The sequence below is a fragment of the Erythrolamprus reginae genome, chromosome 3, assembly GCF_031021105.1.
Source record: "Erythrolamprus reginae isolate rEryReg1 chromosome 3, rEryReg1.hap1, whole genome shotgun sequence".
Taxonomy (NCBI): domain Eukaryota; kingdom Metazoa; phylum Chordata; class Lepidosauria; order Squamata; family Dipsadidae; genus Erythrolamprus; species Erythrolamprus reginae.
In genome coordinates, this window is record NC_091952.1 from 54,497,433 (window position 1) to 54,513,280 (window position 15,848).

Genomic DNA, 15,848 nt, shown 5'->3' on the forward strand with positions numbered 1-15,848 from the left:
GTTCTAGCCCCACTGTAATCTTGAAAACCACTTGGCCCAGTCACTTTCTCTCAGCCCAACTGACTTAGAAACATAGAAGATTGATGGCAGAAAAAGACCTCATGGTCTATCTAGTCTGCCCTTACACTATTTCCTATATTTTATCTTAGGATGAATCGAGGTTTATCCCCGGCATCTTTAAATTCAGTTACTGTGGATTTACCAACCACGTCTGCTGGAAGTTTGTTCCAAGCATCTACTACTCTTTCAGTAAAATAATATTTTCTCTAATCTTTTCCCCAACTAACTTCAGATTGTGTCCCCTTGTTCTTGTGTTCACTTTCCTATTAAAAACACTTCCCTCCTGAACCTTATTTAACCCTTTGACATATTTAAATGTTTCGATCATGTCCCCCCTTTTCCTTCTGTCCTCCAGACTTCACAGATTGTGGGGGAAGAGCGGAAGAGGAAGAAGTATTAATATGTTTGCTGGCCTGAGTTTGATGCTTTTAGTTATTTATTTAAAAAGTAATGAAAAATGTTTTTTTTAAAGACATTTTTTGTTTTCCTGCCTGCAGTATAATCCCTGCAGGGGATGTCCCTTCCCACTTTGATGCCTTTTTGTTTAAAAGTCCTGATGATTCATTGGAAAGGAATTCAGCCCCAAATCAAAAGTGAATGACCTTGTCTTGAAATAGGCACAATCCATAATGATGTATTCTATTTTGTTCTTCAGAAAACTACTAGTCAAATGCTTTCGAAATGAAATGATAGACAAATTTAATGTTTGGGGCCTTGAGTATGTCACGTGTCAAAGCTACCAATTCTTGATTCTCTGAGGCCCTCTTCAGACTCAAGCTGCTGCGGGTCTCTTTGGCTTCTTAAGCGATCTTAGCTGCTCTGCTCATTAGAGTATACATAATTCTTGAGTAGAGGCTAGGAAGATAAGAATTGTGATAGAAAAGAGCTACATTGGAGGGCGTGTGATTTTTTTTTGTTTAAAATATATTGTCTGTTACAGTGTTGCTGATAACATAATAATTTAATAATAATAATTTATTCGATTTGTATGCCGCCCCTCTCCGAGGACTTTTCATAAATATTAAAAACCTATTTCTGATGGTGCTTATAAAATAAATCCTGCTAATGTAGACTTGTGAATATTTTGGCAGTGGCTATTACTACAGAGGGCCAGATTTCAGGGATAAAGCTTAAATGAAGAAGCTAGGCCACTGGAAGCAGCAGCAAAGGCTACCCACGCATCAAGGATGAATTAATTATAGCAAAAAAGAGACGGAATAGCAGAGTTACAATCAGGGGTGGGCTACTGCCCGAATGGGGGTAACGCAGTGGGGTAGCGAAAATGGAGCTCCACCCCAGAGCACCCAATTTGCACTGAAAGATGTTGAAAGAAAATGACGGTGTCCTGCATAAGCCACGCCCAGAGTGTGGTAGTAAAAATTTTTGTAGTCCTTCACTGGTGACAATGCTTGTTTTTTATAACATTACTAACTATAAAGACTTAGTGTATGCATCACTGCACCATGGCACAGTACTAACAAGAAAATGGACCACAATGGAAAAGTAAATACCTGCGATTATCTTTGTAGCAGCGTTTTTTATGCTTACATATTCATTGTATTAGCCCTATAACAATATGGACAATTTGATTTAAAGGTCAACTATGAAATGGCTACAAAACAAAAATAATTATATAGTGTATAGATTATACTCAAAAATTGTTCGAATGATTTATAACATTTTGTATGCTACCCACTCCTTTAATGGCTCAAGATCATTTACAGGACTCAAATATTTAGTGCTAGTGGCAAGTGCACTTTATTTTCCATATGCAACACTTTGCTCTTTACTCTCCTGATTGCAACACCACAACACTGCAACACCCCAATGTATACTGTATGTTGTAACAGGTTTAAAGCAATTAAATAACAAGGTTAGATAAAAGGGGGAAAATTTGTTTGGAATCTTTAATTAAAACTTCATTATCCCTGCATCATTAATATCGAGCGCATCTATATACTTGATTGCTTCCATATGTAATTCAAGGTGACATAACTAGGATTCTCATGTATGAGAGTGATAGAGTGCATCAAATCAATTAATATTGAACATTCCCTTTTATTTTGAAACCTCTGGATCTCATGTATTCTCATTTCCGGTATATGTGCGGCCCAGGCAGTACTGAGTTTCTGCACAAAAAGGAGCTTTCTTGCCTTTAAAAAGCCTCGTGGGAGACTGCATGTATGCACAAGCCTTTGGCATTCATAGGAGCTTAATTTATACATGTTTAAGGTCGATAGCTTCTGCTGACATATAAGATGTTTTGTCTCTTATAACAATCCAAATAACAGATTTAATGGAAAGGCTCATTTGAGAGAGAGAGAGAGAGAGAAATAGAGAGGGAGTGTGTGTGTGTGTGTGTGTGTGTGTCAGCGTTTTCAGTGCTCCGCCAAGCAAGCTCGCTGTCTTCTCTTCCGCCACCCTCCCTTCGTTTTCTGCCGCTCTGATAGATCAAAGGCTTTCAGTCTTGGTTATATGCTGTGTAGCCACGGAGGATAAGAGATCAGAACTGAGAGCTGTGCTAGCTATAGCTAAAGCTGAGACCGGGCTGCTCGTGCAAGACCTGATGGGGGAAAATAGAGAAGGCCCGTGCTTCGGGAATGGAAATGTGTTTTAATTTATTTCTTTTGTTTTCCAGCAGCCATTAGGGAATAAGCAGCTGGCATTCCAACAACAGCTCCTGCAGATGCAGCAGCTGCAGCAGCAGCACCTGTTAAACCTCCAGCGACAAGGGTTGGTCAGTTTACAGCCAGGACAAGGCACCGTTCCTCTACAGACCCTGCCACAAGGTAATGCGCATAAGCCTCCTTCTTCTCTAATTGCTGTAGGGAGAACCCACCCAGCCACTGCAGCCATTAGCTTTGCCAGTCGGTTTTCAGCTAATTTTAAAAGCTGCCTTTTGTCCATGTACTTGAAGCCTGATGCTTGCTACACTTTTACGTTTTGCTGTCAAACAGCCATCGATAAAAGCATTATTAGATTGCAATGCTGTGGTCCTCTAATTCGGGAACAGTTCAAGGACTACCTGGAAATGTGCTGATGATAGTAATGGGAGAGAGAGCTGGGCCTAATGTGGAAAACAGTCACTGGGAAGCAGTAGCTGCAGTGCTGCTACTTTTTCTATAGAAAAAGAGAATTTGTATGTGATAATGTTGTTTTATTCCATATACTTTATGTCTTCACTATTTTTAAAGGAATTAGCAGAATCTGGGCTGAAATCATGCTAAATATCAGCATTCCAGGGATAATAATATGTAATGGGGAGGGATGGATAAGATGGGAGTGAAAGCACAGTTTGGATTTCCTGAAGGGGGGCGGCGTACAAATCTAATAAGTTGTTGTTGTTGTTGTTGTTATTGTTATTATTATTATTATTGTTATTGTTATTATTATTATTATTATTATTATTATTATTATTATTATTATTTATTTTTTATTTATTGGTTAGATTTGTATGCCTCCCCTCTCCGTAGACTCGGGGCAGCTAACAACAATAATAAAGCAGCATATGACAAATCTAATATTTAAAATAACTAAAAACCCTTATTAAAAAACCAAACATACACACAAACATACCATGCATCAATTGTACAGGCCTGGGGGGAAAGGAATATCTCAATTCCCCCATGCCTGACGACAGAGGTGGGTTTTAAAGGAGCTTACGAAAGGCGAGGAGGGTGGGAGCAATTTTGATCTCTGGGGGGAGTTGGTTCCAGAGGGTCGGGGCCGCCACAGTGAAGGCTCTTCCCCTGGGTCCTGCCAAATGATGTTGTTGTTGTTGTTATTATTATTATTATTATTTATTGTTAGCAGCATGCACCTGAAAGCTATTTTCTTATGCCTTTCCCTAACCTATGTTCATACACCACCTATCAACTTCTGTCAAATTCATGATTAAGGAAATTTGAGATGGAATAATAATAATAATAATAATAATAATAATAATAATAATAATAATTTATTAGACTTGTATGCCACCCCTCTCCGAAGACTCGGAGCGGCTCACAAAGACTCGGAGTGGCTCCAAGTCAGTAAAGTCCATGTAAACCATTGAAATTACAATCTGACATTCTGGAGCCGTTCTAGTTACAAGAAGGAAAATAGCAACAGTGTGTCAATATAGAATGAACAATTTATTAATTTATTATTAGAGTTGGACGGGAGCTTGCAGGTCATCTAGTCCAATCCCCTGCTCGAGTAGGAGACCCTACACCACCCAAGACAGATGGCAGTCCAATCTCTTTTTGAAAGTGTCGAGTGTATTAAATTCTTAATTTATCCCCTGTATATCTATTAAGGATACACATTTCATCTATCAACCCAAAAGGCATTTAGATACTGCTGGACAACAGATAACTGAATTCATGTTCAGTTGCCATGTTTCCTCTATTAAAACTCCAAGGCTAGCTACCAATAAATTTCATGAATAGATTGACTCAATTTGGACATCAACCACTATAATCCAAAACCACCCAAATGAACTGCAACAAGTCTTAAGCTCTTTAACAATCCTGATCCATTTTCCTTCTGTGGCATGTTCAGGTTGAGTTTACAATCAGCTTTCTCTTATGATTTTATTTAATGCAGTTTAGGCATTTATCTGAATTCTAAATTGTTGGATAAATGAATGTTATGAGATAAATAACAGTTTGTGGGTTTGAGGAAATGACAAAAAGAGTCAATTTAACACGAAAAAATGTTTTTGAATATTTCTTTTCATTTATATGAATAGATCAGAGAAGGAAGCATGCAACCTCCTTTTCATCACTTTAAACTATGCTTCATTGTGACCTAGAACTTACTTATCCAATCAAGGTATAACCTTATAGCATAAAGAGGTTTTCTCAGATATCTATAAGCTAGCATCCCTGTAAATATTCCCAATTTATCCTAGTAGACAAGAAAAATAATGCCTTTAATTATATATATCAAGTAATCCTATATATATGGGTTTTGAAGTTAGTCAAAATCCTTCAGATTAAAAACCAAAAAAAATCAACTTTAATATACAAACGTGGTCCTAATTAGAAGTAAGAAAATAATAACTGTAATCCAATATGGCGTAGAATAAGTGTTAAACTTTTGGAGATTATCTCTCCAAAAGTGGGAGAAGTTGCATGTCAAGGATATTGAAGTGTGACATACTATGCTAACTTTGAAACAGTTTGATAAATAGCACAAATATTTATGATTAGCCCTCAGCTAATTTAAAGTTAGAAAAACAAGTTTGTCCACTAAACTGACAGAAGAAATGTTTAATCCTGTGGAATGATCCACGATTTAAAATTTTCCTAAAACTTTGCTTTGTTTTACAAAACAAAAAGAATAATAATCATAGAGCTACTTGTGTATTTTCTTCCATAAGGGCAAATGCAAAGTAAATGATTATGGATCAGAGGAATTGGTCCCCTCAAATCCATCAGTAGAAAATAGCTACTTTTAGTTTATCATAATTTTTCTGTGATCTTGTCATGTCAATAAATGAGTTTTCTACCTCAAGGATCCTAAAATTTTAATAGATATTATGCTTGGTATTTTATGCAAGGCCTTAGGTATGATCCTAACCTCAATATAAGTGCACAGGGACATAGAAACATAGAAGTCTGACGGCAGAAAAAGACCTCATGGTCCATCTTGTCTGCCCTTATACTATTTTCTGTATTTTATCTTAGGATGGATATATGTTTATCCCAGGCATGTTTAAATTCAGTTACTGTGGATTTATCTACCACGTCTGCTGGAAGTTTGTTCCAAGGATCTACTACTCTTTCAGTAAAATAATATTTTCTCATGTTGCTTTTGATCTTTCCCCCAACTAACTTCAGATTGTGTCCCCTTGTTCTTGTGTTCACTTTCCTATTAAAAACACTTCCCTCCTGGACCTTATTTAACCCTTTAATATATTTAAATGTTTTGATCATGTCCCCCCTTTTCCTTCTGTCCTCCAGACTATACAGATTGAGTTCATTAAGTCTTTCCTGATACGTTTTATGCTTAAGACCTTCCACCATTCTTGTAGCCCGTCTTTGGACCCGTTCAATTTTGTCAATATCTTTTTGTAGGTGAGGTCTCCAGAACTGAACACAGTATTCCAAATGTGGTCTCACCAGCACTCTATATAGCGGGATCATAATCTCCCTCTTCCTGCTTGCTATACATCTAACTATGCAGCCAAGCATCCTACTTGCTTTCCCTACCGCCTGACTGCACTGTTCACCCACTGTCCCTAGATGATAGTTATTTAAAAAATAAAGATGGCCATAAACAGACAAGAAAGCCCAACTTTATAAGATCTATATTATCACATATGATTCCATGAGAGTTCACATTCTTAATTTTTTAAATTTTTTTCCCCTTTCTCTTTTGTTATTCTTCCTGTGAATCATATGAAATCTCCATACTTGATCTTCGCCAAAAGGCTGAGAAGCAATGAATCACATGAAATCTCATGATTGTGCTCTGTACCTAAAAATCTACTAATCTTTGATGGAACAGAAAACCAAGGATTCTAGTTCAGCACAGATACTATGACTAGGCAAATTAAAATAATAATTTTACAAAACAAATTAATAAATAAGTAATTAGATTCAGAAATGTAAAGTTTATTCTGAATATTAGACTTGCATTTTTCTCTGGCATAATTTACATGAAAGTAGCAGGTTAGATGGAATTCATACTTGATTTTACTCAGCATTGCTTAAAATCAAGAAATATAAATTCTGTCCAATCTACCACTTTTACGTAAATTATTAGCACTGATTATCACGTAAATTATTAGCACTGATTATCTATTAATATTTAAGTGATTTATAGTTTGGATTTGTTTTTTTTCATGATGATTTGTCTTAAGTGTTGAGATTCTTGTACTTTCTTAAAGCAAATAACAGGATTGAAATATATGCAGTATTGCTCTGAAATATGTTTAAATATTTAAAAGTCTCAGAGGCTGCAATTTAATATCAGTGTGGAAAGTTTGTATGTAAGGAATCCTTGGTGCTCTCTGGGCTTCATTGTTTTCTTACAAATGTTTCATTACCCAAACTAGGTGACATAATTAGTGCTAGAGCACCAAGGATCCTTCATGTCAACTCTGAGCTACAAAAATTCTCCTTTGTTAAGGGAATAATAGCTATGTATTAGACTGATATAAATTAATTCCTTTTTTGTCACTGCATTAAACTGGGGAGACCTTCGCAGTGATAGAGTTGTTCTGAAGTACTTATAAATAAATCTCTCTGTGTGTCCTCTCTCCCTCTCTTCTCCCTACAACACTTATGAAGCTGTATGTCCCTCAGACCTTCAGCAGCTGTGGAAAGAGGTCACTGCTACTCATCCTATAGAAGAAAGCATCAAGCAAGAGGGACTTGACCTCAGCACCAACACCTCGAATTCTACCTCGTTTTCGGTTGCCAAGGTCTCTCCTCCAATTTCCCATCACCCTCTCTCCAATGGACAGAACGCCATGCTCGCACAAAGGAGGGACAGGTGAAGCTAATGGACCTTTATGTGAAAACAATATAGATTTTATAAAAAGAAGATTTAATCTCACTATAGAACTTCTATTTGTTAAAGTCTGCATATATAATAGGACAAACCCTAAAATCTGTTTTTGTCTCCTGCGTTCAAATCTAAGGCACTATTGTTATGTGCTAGAATTCAAAGTAATAGCACCATAGAAAGCAGAACTCGGAGGCAGATAGATTCCTCAAAGAACAATTTTGTTGGCGCTATCATATTGGCACAAACTGATGAAAACCGACTCTGAAAATTCCCGTGGTTTTCACCTGATTAAAAGTGAAAGTTTCCCTTTTCTCCAAACAGTCAGTCACATTGTCCAATCAAGGTCCTGGTCAGTTGTTATTTCACCCCTCTTTCTCCAGCTGCCTATTGAAATGTCCTTGGTTCCCACAGGAAACTATAGTTAGATGAGAGTTTTGTATTCAAAACAATGTCCCCCCCACCGTATCTCTTCTTCACATTGTGGCAACCCTGAAGCTTTCAAAAAGGCCCCATCCAGGTTTGCATTTCAATTTGCTATAGTATCAGCAAATAAACTTGGACTCAAATTCTGATTGTAACAGTTTAGGATAGTAATCTATAGCTAAAGAATACGCCTCCTGAAGTCAGCTTTGGGATACTGATTTTATCCCATCAGTTGCCTTATGGCAGTGTCTAGAAAGTAATAATTTAATTTTTTTTAAAAAAAATCTAAAGGTGGCTGGCTGTACGTGTGTGTAGATCTCACATATATACTGCTCAAAAAAATAAAGGGAACACTCAAATAACACATCCTATAAAATGTTCCCTCTAATTTTTTTTTCTGCTAATGTCTGAGCGGCACATTTTCATGCCTGGGCGTGGATCAGTTAGAAACCTGGTCTTTAAGCAAATCTGGCTTCTCTTCCCCCCCTCCCCCATTGTCTTTGCTTGTGACACAGTCACAAAAGGGGGTCACGTGACCTCAAGACACAGCAACTATCATAAATATGAAATGGCGGCCAAGTTTTGATCACACAGTCATGGGGCTGCTACAAAGGTCATAAGTGTGAAAAGGGGGCGTAAGTCACTTTTTTCAGGGCCATTGCGACTTTGAACAGTCAGTAAGTGAACCATTGTAAGTCGAGGACAACCTGCCTTCTCCCCTAGATATTTTCTGTGGAGCTTCAAAATGGACTCCTGATCTGCTTCTAAAAGAGTGCACTGGTCAGAGAGATAATCTTCGACTTCTGTTCTGACCCCAATGGAGGCCAAAGTTTCTATCTCCTGAGTAAGACAATTATTAAGTGAGTTCTACCTCACTTTACAACCTTTCTTGCCACAGTCGTTAAGTGAATCCCTGCAGTTGCTTGTCAGAAGATCCCAAAAGTTGTTCACATAATCCAGGGACATTGCCACCATCATAACTACGGACCAGTTGTCAAGTGTCCAAAGTTTGACGCTATGACTCCTTTATTTTTTCTAACAAAGTCCTTCTTTCCTAGAAGGAAGAATAGAAAGAATAAAATGGAAAAAGGGATTAAAAGGGGATACGAAGAAAGAAAGAAAAGGGTTCAGGTCAAAGTTCTGCTCAGATGAAAGAAATTGGAATTTGAGAAGGGGTGATTAAGCTTGGAGTATTGTTTTGTTTGCTCTTTTTTTAAAACTTTAATTATTTTTTCTATTTAGATATATGAATTTAGGAATTGCTGATCTGTTTTAATAAAATTAGAAGTATTAATTATAATAAGATATGTAGTAGGTGATACTCATTTGGATTAATGCATAAATAGAATTGAATTTAGAATTGTTGGGGAGATTAATGAGGTTAATGATTTTTAATCGATTGAAAATAGAGAATATTTAGAATTTCTCCCCCTTTATTTCTCTTCTCAAAGTGACTGAAATTTAAGATTAATAATTAAATAAGAAATTGGCTAATGTTAGATGGGCTGAAATAATTTTTAAATTTGGTATTAGGTAAATGTACTATTTAGAGGGGGGAAGAAATCTGTAATTCGTATATGTTTATGTTTTGTTTTTAATTTACTTTTGTTAACATTTGATTGGTTATACAAGGTTTTCTTGGTTTATAGAAAAATGTACAAAGAAAGGAAGGAAGCACTTTGGCATAATATTTAATAAGTTAGAAATATAATTGGTGGTATACTTTTTGAAGGAACATTAAGGAGGGAATTTAATTAAAAGAAAATGTATGTAACTGGATGACAAAATTAGAAAGAAAAACTTCTGCGATTTTTTGGATGATTGATATTAATTACTAACAAAACTGCATTTTTATTCATGGGAAATTAGATGGTACATTGTATTGTTTCAATGTATGTTGAGAGAATTTTTTTAAAAATTACCCCCCCCCAAAAAGTCCTTCCTTCCTCCTTCCCTCCATTCATTTCATTCTTCCTCCTTCTTTCCTTCCTTCCTTATTCCCTCCATTTCTCCTTCCTTCTTTCCTTCCTTCCTTCCTTCCTCTCCACTTCTCTCTTTCCCACTCTCTCTTTACCTTGTCTTCCTTTCTCTCCACCTCTTTTCTCTCTCTCTCATTCTCTCCTTCCAGGTCTCTCTCATTTCTGTGTCCTCTCCCTCTCCCCCCCCCTTCACTCTCTCATTTGTTTCTCTCTCCTCCCTTGTGTGTCTAATCACACTTGGCCAGTAAAGAAACAAAGGAGGGATCGTCCTGGAGCAGACTCCACTGGCTCCGAAACAGGGGGGACTGCGCTGAGGGGTCTGGGTCGCGGGTGTGTTGGAAGGAAATAGGGTAGGGAAGAGACGTGCTGCCAGGCTCCATCTCCTCTTGCCTTTTCACCCTTCGGCCGAGACAACCCTACCTCTCTCTGAAATTTCACAACTCCACCCATTGTCTCAGCACTCCTAAACCGGCTTTTGTTTCTGAGGAAGTCTTTGAGGACGGCTCGCATCTCTTTTGACTGCCATATTTCCCATTTCAAAATGGGGGGGGAGCAATCTTCCAGGCCCTGCTTTATACACCCTCAGAAGGCTTTTGAGACTCTTTCACAGTGAAAAGCACTGTTCCTAAAGACAGCCCGAGACTCCGGGGCCCAGCAAAGATGGGGGGGGGGGGAGATGGGCACAAAAGGCAGGGCTGGCCATCGCCGTCCTCAAAGACTTCCTCAGAAACAAAAGCCGGTCTAGGAAGTCTTGTCCCACTGGTTTGCTATGAAGGGAGGGAGGTAAAGGAAGGAGAGAAAAGAAGCAGCTTTCCCAGTTCCGGACACAAAGGACATCACCTTACCGCAACAGGAGGCGATGAGCAGGAGCAGCAGTGGAAGGGTCCAAGCAACGGACCTTTCTGCTCCCCAGCAAGAGGCCATAACACCGCCATGCGGGGGAGGGAGGGGGGAGGAGGAAGAGACCAACCAGAGTTGCATCATGTGAGCCCCGCAGTGGGAGGGCCTTGCTGTCGCCTGGCCGGGGAAGAGCTCCCCCTGCGCAGCCTGGGCTTTGCTGGGCGCTGGCTTGGAAAGGGAATCCAAGGCACTTGGGGTTGAGGCCAGGGAGCATGGGGGCAAGGCATCCCCTCGGCGCATCTTGGGAATCCCACGGGGGCAGATCCTGGCCAAAGAGAGATTTCACAGAAGCAAAAGACAGAAGCTCTGCCCCGCGGGACTCCCAGGATGTGCCGAGGGGACGCCTTGCCTGGTTCTTCGCAGGAGCAAAGTGTCTTGTTCCCTCTTGGGTGGAATAGTGCTTGGCTCATTGCTAGGTGCACCAGCGCGCACCTATGCACCTTAGAGGGAACATTGATCTTAGATCTCAATGAATAAAATATTCTCATTGAATACTTTGTTCTGGTCAAAGTTGAATGTGCACAACAGCATGTGAAATTGATTGTCAATCATTGTTGCTTTCTAAGTGGACAGCTTGATTTCACAGAAGTTTGATTTACTTGGAGTTGTAGTTGTTGTTTAAGTGTTCCCTTTATTTTTTTGAGCAGTGTATATACCATGTATGTATGTATGTATGTATGTATGTATGTATGTATGTATGTATGTATGTCATTGGCAACCTTCAGTCTCGAAAGACTATGGTATCGTGCTATGGATTGAGTTCCTAGAACAGCATCTAGTATGGTTGAAAAGGCCATATGTGATATAGATAGATGGATGGATGGATGGATGGATGGATGGATGGATGGAGAAATAGAGAGAGAGAGAGAGAGAGAGAGAGAGAGATGTAGATGTAGATCAATATATACAAGTCTAATAAATAATAATAATTTATTAATTATTATTAATTATTATTTTTATTATTATTAATTAGATTTTATGCCACCCCTCACATTTTTGGGAGTTTAAGACACACCTTTCCCCCCCCCAAAAAAGTGGGTGAAAATTTAGGTGTGTTTTCTAGGCCAAATACAGGTGTTTTTGGCCTCCCGAACCTTACGTACATTGTGTTTCACCCTCCCAGCTCCCAGAAACACTTTTCAGTGTTCAGCATGGCCCATTTTTGCCAATAATGGGCTCATTTTTGGCCTGCAGATTGCCTTTTGAGGTCAGAGAGGGTGAAAACGTGATGTGCAGAGGGTTTTGGTTTTTTTTTTGTGAAAATGGGTCATGTAGAGTACTGCAAAGTGTTTCTGGAGGCTGCGGAGGACGAAAAAGTGATGCATGGAGGCTAAAAACTATTTTTTTCTTATTTTCCTCCTGTAAATTTAGGTGCATCTTATAGTATGAAAATTACAGTAGTTACAGAGACTCATTGTATTATTATTATTGAATTATATTTGTTTATTCAATAAAAAGTGTATAGGTTCTTAAATAAACGTGTGCAGCATCAGAACAGCAGAGAAGACGTCAAACTAAGTTATGATAGTGCTATAATTTGAATTTTCTGTACAAAATAGTATATAATCAGAAGTCTTCTTTTTCTTTTGTAGAAATAAATAGAGGGTTATTCAGAAAGAACGAACTGATTTCATAACGCATTGCTTCAGTTCTTAAGCATCGTCATGTAAAGAGTCAATGACCATTTGAAAGAGGCGTTATCTAAGTTTTGAATGGCTGCCATCAGGGCAATGTAGTCGTGTCGTTCTTCCGGCAATGTTCAGTTGTTTGTTTACGATCGACTTAGTGGGTTGTGATATGCTGATACACGCCTTGGATGAATTCTCTTATCATATTGATGTTGCCTGTGCTGCAGGTGGTGGCCACATTGAACATTTGTAAGACAGGAGATAAAAGTTGATTGTGAGTAGAGTACGTGAGACTTTGCTGGAGTTTTGTATTACTTTTCCTTGATAAAATATTGCGTCATGAAATTGGTTCATTCTTTTCGAATAACCCTGTATAATCCATAGAACGATAGTAAATGGGAGGAAAGAAACAACCTGTCAAGATACAAAGCAAAAGCAGTCCAAAAGGAAACAAAGGAAGCTAAAAACTGACAAAACAAGTCGTGATTATTTTGCTTAGCTGCAAAGCATATTCTGTCTTGTTCAGCAAACCATGGTATAAAAAGTTGTTACTGTGCAATGTATGAACCTAGTCATGGTCAAATAAGGAAAGTTCTCCTTAGGGTCACTGAATGCAAAATGTAAAATTAATTAGCTATAGCTCTGTGGAGATAATTCTTTCTTTGCCAGCTCAAATGCTCTTTTGATTCCTTAGTACAAATACTGTATAGGCTGAATGTTTCAGTTTACAAGTAATCCTCATTCAGTGACCACAATTGAGTTTGGCAGCTCTGTCATTAAGTAAAGCGGTTGCTAGGTGGATAGTTAAATCACTGTGACTGTTTCTCTACCCTTTGAAAGATTTACCCTTGAGCTGGAATAATTAGTAAAAAGGGGAAATAATACTTGTATTTACATTCATTGGAGAGGAAGGGATTACAAGAGAGTAAGCAGGCACACAATTAAGAATACACCAGCTGGGGTTGGGTGCTGCAGGAATACTCAGAGCTGCATGTGCCACTGCATTTCTGTTGATGTGTATCCCCATTGCTTACTCTCTTATAATCCCTTCCTGGGCAATCTCTCCACTCTGCAAAGGGAGTATAGGGCAGGCTTAGGACAGGGCAGGCATAAGGCAATGCATACTGATTGTAATGGCAATCATGTGACTGAGAAACATTGTGAAAGTCATACATTGATCATAAAGTTATTTTTTCAATGCCATTGTAACTTTGAATGGTTACTAAATGGGCCAGTTAAGTGAGGTCTCCTTTATTACACAAGATTGCCCATCCTCCCTACTAATCATATTGTTTGCTAAGGTCAGAAGTGAAACTATTACGGATCTAGAATTTCCTACACTCCTAGATTTTGCGCATTCTAGCAGACAGCTAGGAATGTAATGGTTTGAAATTACTTGGGGGGAATTAGACTGATGGCAATGAGAGGAAGACTGGTAATCAGCAAATCTATCAACATCACATAGATTCAATGTATATTGTGATGATGTTTTATATCAGTGCCTCTAGGATGCTAGAGCCATCTGGTAGTCCATTTAAGGTGAATGCGCAAAAGAATGGTTATATCTGACTTTGGTGTCTTGGTGTGTGCACATATAGATGTGCCAAACAGATCCCCCCACACACATTTTTTTTTGCTGGAAAAAAGGGAATTCTTTGCACTGAACTCTGTACCATGATTATATTCCATATCAGGATACATAATTGCAACTTAAAACATTGCTTTAAAATATTTGGGATAATTTGTAAGGCCAAATCTGTGGCAGTTTCTGAATGTATGCGTATAACCTGCATGCAGTAAAATATGAGCTGGATCACATTTCCTCCAGAAGACTCACATTTGCCATGCCATCTATAGGATAAATCTAAGACGAACTAAGATGAGTAAATTCATTCTCCATTGACTCTGGAAGGAGAGTCCATCATGGGTTGTAAACCAATCCTATTGGTAGAGACTGAGTTAATTTAAATAATTAATTAACTGGCACCGCCCCCTTAGCAGCCCCCATGAGCCAGTTTTAAAAACTCAGTCTAAGTGTAGAGACTGTTGTTTTATGTACTCTGTGATTTTAATGTTTGAAATGTTTAAAATGTTTATATTTATTAAAGTGGTACCGTTAATCTTTTCTTCTTTTGTCTTACTGCAGGTGTGAAGAAATTTTCAAGGGGTCTCTGCCCTCCGTGGGCACCACCCCCATCGTTATCTCCTCGGGGGCCCCTTCCCTCAGCGGGTACCACCCTGATCGAGGAGCAACACAGCCCAGGGTCCCTGTCCTCCGTGGTCAGACCCGGCTGCGAGCTGAAGGTGGGGGGGTCCGTCCCCCCCACTGGGAAGCTTCGGAAAGTCGATCCCTGTCCTTATTTTTGAAGAAAAAGCGGTTTGGCGGCGTGCTAGCGCCTCTCAGCTGTTCGGCGGCCGGAATTAAAGCCGCCGCCTCCGCCTCCGCGTTACTGTGAAAGCCGCCGTTTTTCTTGCTGCCGACAGTCTTTTGAAGAGGTTTTTCGGCGTTTGCAAGCGGCGTGCTGGGACCTGCCTTTGTAGCTTCGGCTCTTCGGCAGAGGAAGGGATCGCGTTTGCCTCAGAGCGCCGCCATTTTGGGCTGTCAAAAATAGACGAAAATGCCCGCGCTTTTTATTGTGGCCAGAGGCTGTGAGGTTCCTCTCCGCCTTTTTTATTAGGCGCGAATGAACTAGGCAGGCAGTTCTGCGCATGTGCAGTGCCTGCAAAGCTCCCGATCGCCATTTTTATTGTTCTGAGAGAGAGGCGAGTGTCGTGGAGCAGTGCTTTTGAAGTCTGTGGTGTTGTGATCAGCTCTAGTGAGTACTATGGAGGGTCACGCTACACCTGATAAGGTGACCTCTCCCTCGGTGGCCCCCAAAGAAAAGGCCAAGATTTCCAAGTCCAAGGACAAGTCTAGGACATCCCAGGCCTCCTCTTCATCAATTAAAGAGGCAGAGAGGCGTATCAAGGCCTTAGAGCAAAAACTTGAAGCTGCTCTTCATGTCCCAGCAGTGCCCTCTGTGCCTTCTCAATTAACTATGGCCAGAGAGGTCTTGTCTCCTTTGCCTGCTATGAGGACTGCTGAATCCTTCTCTGACAAAGACTGGTCTCCTGATAGGCAATTTACCATCAATCCGGTTCTGCCATCTCCAGGCCACAGTGGGCCTAGACCAGGCTCTGCATCACATTCAGTGAGGAGCTGCCAAGGGCCATCTGCTACTTTCACACCCACAGCAGCAGGGTTGCGAGCACAACCTGATTCCTGGCATCAGATGTCCCCATCAGTGCAGGATTTAATTAACAATGCCTATTCTCAGGGGATGGCAGCGGGGGTGCAACAAGTCACTCAGCAACCCCG

General features: G+C 39.6%; 1 protein-coding gene across 6 annotated transcripts in view; it reads left to right on the forward strand.

The window, feature by feature from the left end:
* The window catches only part of FOXP4 (forkhead box P4), a 215,572-nt gene that overhangs the window by 149,830 nt on the left and 49,894 nt on the right, over positions 1-15,848 (forward strand). For 3 of the 6 annotated variants that reach the window (XM_070745335.1, XM_070745334.1, XM_070745336.1), the window contains exons 6-7: positions 2,699-2,849; positions 7,341-7,545. In XM_070745335.1, the coding sequence (XP_070601436.1) occupies positions 2,699-2,849; positions 7,341-7,545 (356 nt within the window). The remainder of the gene's footprint in view (positions 1-2,698; positions 2,850-7,340; positions 7,546-15,848) is intronic. The other 3 variants (XM_070745337.1, XM_070745338.1, XM_070745339.1) reach the window with 2 other exon arrangements.